The sequence below is a fragment of the Porites lutea genome, chromosome 9 (genome assembly GCF_958299795.1).
Source record: "Porites lutea chromosome 9, jaPorLute2.1, whole genome shotgun sequence".
Lineage (NCBI taxonomy): Eukaryota > Metazoa > Cnidaria > Anthozoa > Scleractinia > Poritidae > Porites > Porites lutea.
In genome coordinates this window covers 10,998,822-11,001,834 of record NC_133209.1, presented here as the reverse complement: position 1 = coordinate 11,001,834, position 3,013 = coordinate 10,998,822, and the positions used below count along the sequence as shown (strand labels likewise).

At 38.1% G+C, this 3,013-nt stretch overlaps 1 protein-coding gene across 1 annotated transcript; it reads right to left on the bottom strand.

Annotated features, from left to right (window-relative positions):
• Positions 1 to 54: 54 nt before the first annotated feature.
• Positions 55 to 3,013, bottom strand: LOC140948890 (uncharacterized). The gene is made up of 2 exons (XM_073398156.1): positions 2,324 to 3,013; positions 55 to 1,342 (listed from the first exon to the last, which is right to left on the bottom strand). Exons 1-2 carry the CDS (start codon positions 3,011 to 3,013, stop codon positions 1,193 to 1,195), a joined length of 840 nt encoding a protein of 279 aa, XP_073254257.1. The 3' UTR covers positions 55 to 1,192.

Genomic DNA, 3,013 nt, shown 5'->3' with positions numbered 1-3,013 from the left:
ATACATTTCAACATACAAACTACCCCACAATAAAGTAGTATGTTTTACAACAAATGGCTGCCCTTTGTCTGGTCTCTCCCCATTGATCTTTCCGGCTTGGTTGCACCTGCCAGAGGCTAAGCCTCTGCCGGCTGAGTTCGCAGGATCACGGAGACACACAAGCCCCTCTACCACAGCAAGGTGGCAGTCCATGAGAGGGGGTTGTTAGACGACCTCTTTCGAGGAAAGTTGATAGTTTGAGAAAGTGTTGCGGTACAGTTTTCGGAGGACCCTAATTACATTTTTCAATTGGATTTTTTACATAAACTTTTCAATACCAACTGGCTTTAGATTGAGGTTTGACAAAACTCTAAAATCAGTACACGTGAGACTTCAAGCGATCTACCGTTCTCACAATGTAAAACTGATATCAAGATCTCTAAGTACGCTATGTTGCCAGTACATTCTGCCGGAATAATCAGTTGCTGTGTATATTCTGCTAGATTGTTCAAGCTATTTGTTGATAAGAGACATGTTCTTTTCTAAAATAGAACCTAGCATCCTATTTCTTCGTCTACTATCACTTGAGACCTTTTTTTCACCTAATGAATTCTGCTGACTATTTTAGTAACATTCAATTAATTTCGTTCATCTTACCACGCTTTGAATTGAGAGACAAACTTGTCTCCGGAATAACTACTCCTATGAATGGTCTAAAATAGGTAATGCTTCAACTTTTTTTTTGTAATTTTTTTAAAATTTATTTCGAAAATTGATTAAATGGTTAAGAATTTAATTTAAGTAGCTTTTGCAATACTGCAATATACTTTGTTATAGTCGAGCAAATAAAGCTTGTTGTTGTTGTTGTTGTTGCTTCTGTATATTATTTTGCTTCTTCTATAGCTGCATTGATAAATGTATCGAGAGACGAATGCTTCTTTTTCTAAAATTACTCAGAGAAAGTGTTTAATGCCACTTGGTATCTTGTGTACCGTAGCAACATTTTACCAGAAACTAGATCTTTCTGATTTCATTCCAAAGCCAGTTATTGCTGAAAACCTCGTGACTACAAACTCCATTAAAAAAATGTCGGTAGGGTACCCGAAAACTGCATCAAAACAACTAATCAACACGTTCTCAAACTTACAACTTTCCCGGAAGGGTCGTCCAACACACTTTTTCATCCATTGGACTCGATTTGGTTGAGTTTCGACTAGTACCGGAAAAAGGACATTTCCTTGAACTGTTGCACAACATCAGCTATCTTCGTCCTCACGAACAAGCTGCAAGCATCTGATTCTGTTGGCTCGAGTTGATGGTAAACTGAATTGTATCGCTCCTCAACATGGCTACAGAAATTTTCCTAAGCAACAACAAGCACAAAGAAATTAGATCAGTAGGTAGGTAGGCAGGTAACGGTTAGATAGATTGATGGAAACTGACTTCATGTGTTGGCGCCGTATGGCTTGGGAAAAACCCCATCCTAATTTGGGGACACAATTTATAATTGGAATTACGCATACAATATAAAAGTAAAAATATTAAAACTACGCATAATGTATTACAATCTAATGAGAATCTAAAATTAGTGATATTCGCTATAAGCCTGAATTACATCCGAATGCTTCGAGTCGTTTTCTCCTCTCAGCAACCGAGTGTGATTATGGAATTACAACCGGTTCAGAATAACAGTTAAACATGATTTACGATCGAAGCCATTCTGTATCATGCAGACATTTCGAAACGATATTGTTTGGTTTGCATAGATTAAAGCAAAGGATAGTTACCTCACTGGACGATATTAACGGGCGGTTTATTCAGACGTAACCGAGGGAGTATTAAATAACGACTCGAAGTAATCGGATGGAATTCAGGCTAATTCGCTATAAAGACTGCGGAAATTGTAAAAATTAAATAATTATGATGAGCAGATCTATAGAACAGCCCTTACATCCATCATCTATCATTGAGCTTACATCATTTTTACGAATTCTGCTTTTAAAAATACTCAAAGTGTTCGCTGATCAATGTCATTACAATCAGGAGGTAATTTTCGCCATAACCTAGGCCCAAGATACCGTAAAGAATGCTTACCATATGTTACAGTATTATTTCTAGGAATAGAGAAATCCACTTGTCGTAAAGAACAAGAAGAATTATGATTAATGAGAAGACTACAGATGCAAGTTGGACATAGTTTCACTCTATGCACAGTGCAGCCATCTTTGTTGTCCGTTTCGTGGGTTCATTCTAGGAACTTATTAACTATATTAGTTAAAGCTTGGCCTGACCTAAATACGAATAAACGAAAACTGAGCTGTACTAAGGCCATATTTAAACTTACCCAACTCCCTAAATTCTTCATTCGAAAGCAGAGTTCATCAGCCGCGGTGAAACACAGCTTCATTACGTCCAGCTTTCGGCGATGTTCTTCGTTCCCTAACACTTCAAATATAATTTCAGCAGCTATGATCACGAGCAAAGTTAGTTTACTCCAGCGATGTGACAATTCGGCTTCAATTTCTTTATCAAACTCGGCAAGTACTCTCTTGATACCTTCTGTTGACTCTAACGATGATCTTATGTCGCTTAAGTCAAATCTGCCTGGAGTTGTCTCCATTGTAATAACCTTCACAAGGCACTCCGATAGCGACTCAACTGAGGAAGAAAATCGACCTTTCGTCTCCAATCCATTTCTTTTCTTTGCATACAGATTCATAAGAAGAATCATGTCTCTCTTGTTTTCAAACTCAAGTAGGGTCTTCACAAGATCCAATCTAGATACGCAACTCAAACTTCCCTTAAGAAAAGATAGATTTTTCCATGATATCTTTCCGATACGTTCTAGTTCGAGTATGATGTTGACAGCTCCAGTGATTTCTTTTGAAATAAGACCAGCGGCCGTACAGTAAAGACGAAGCTCTTCTACTCGATCTTGCTCCAATTCCTGAACAATGTGGAGTAGAAGAGCAGCATAGTTCAGTCGTAGTTCTCCAGTTATGGCGTCGAAATTAGTCAGAGACTTCGACGACAT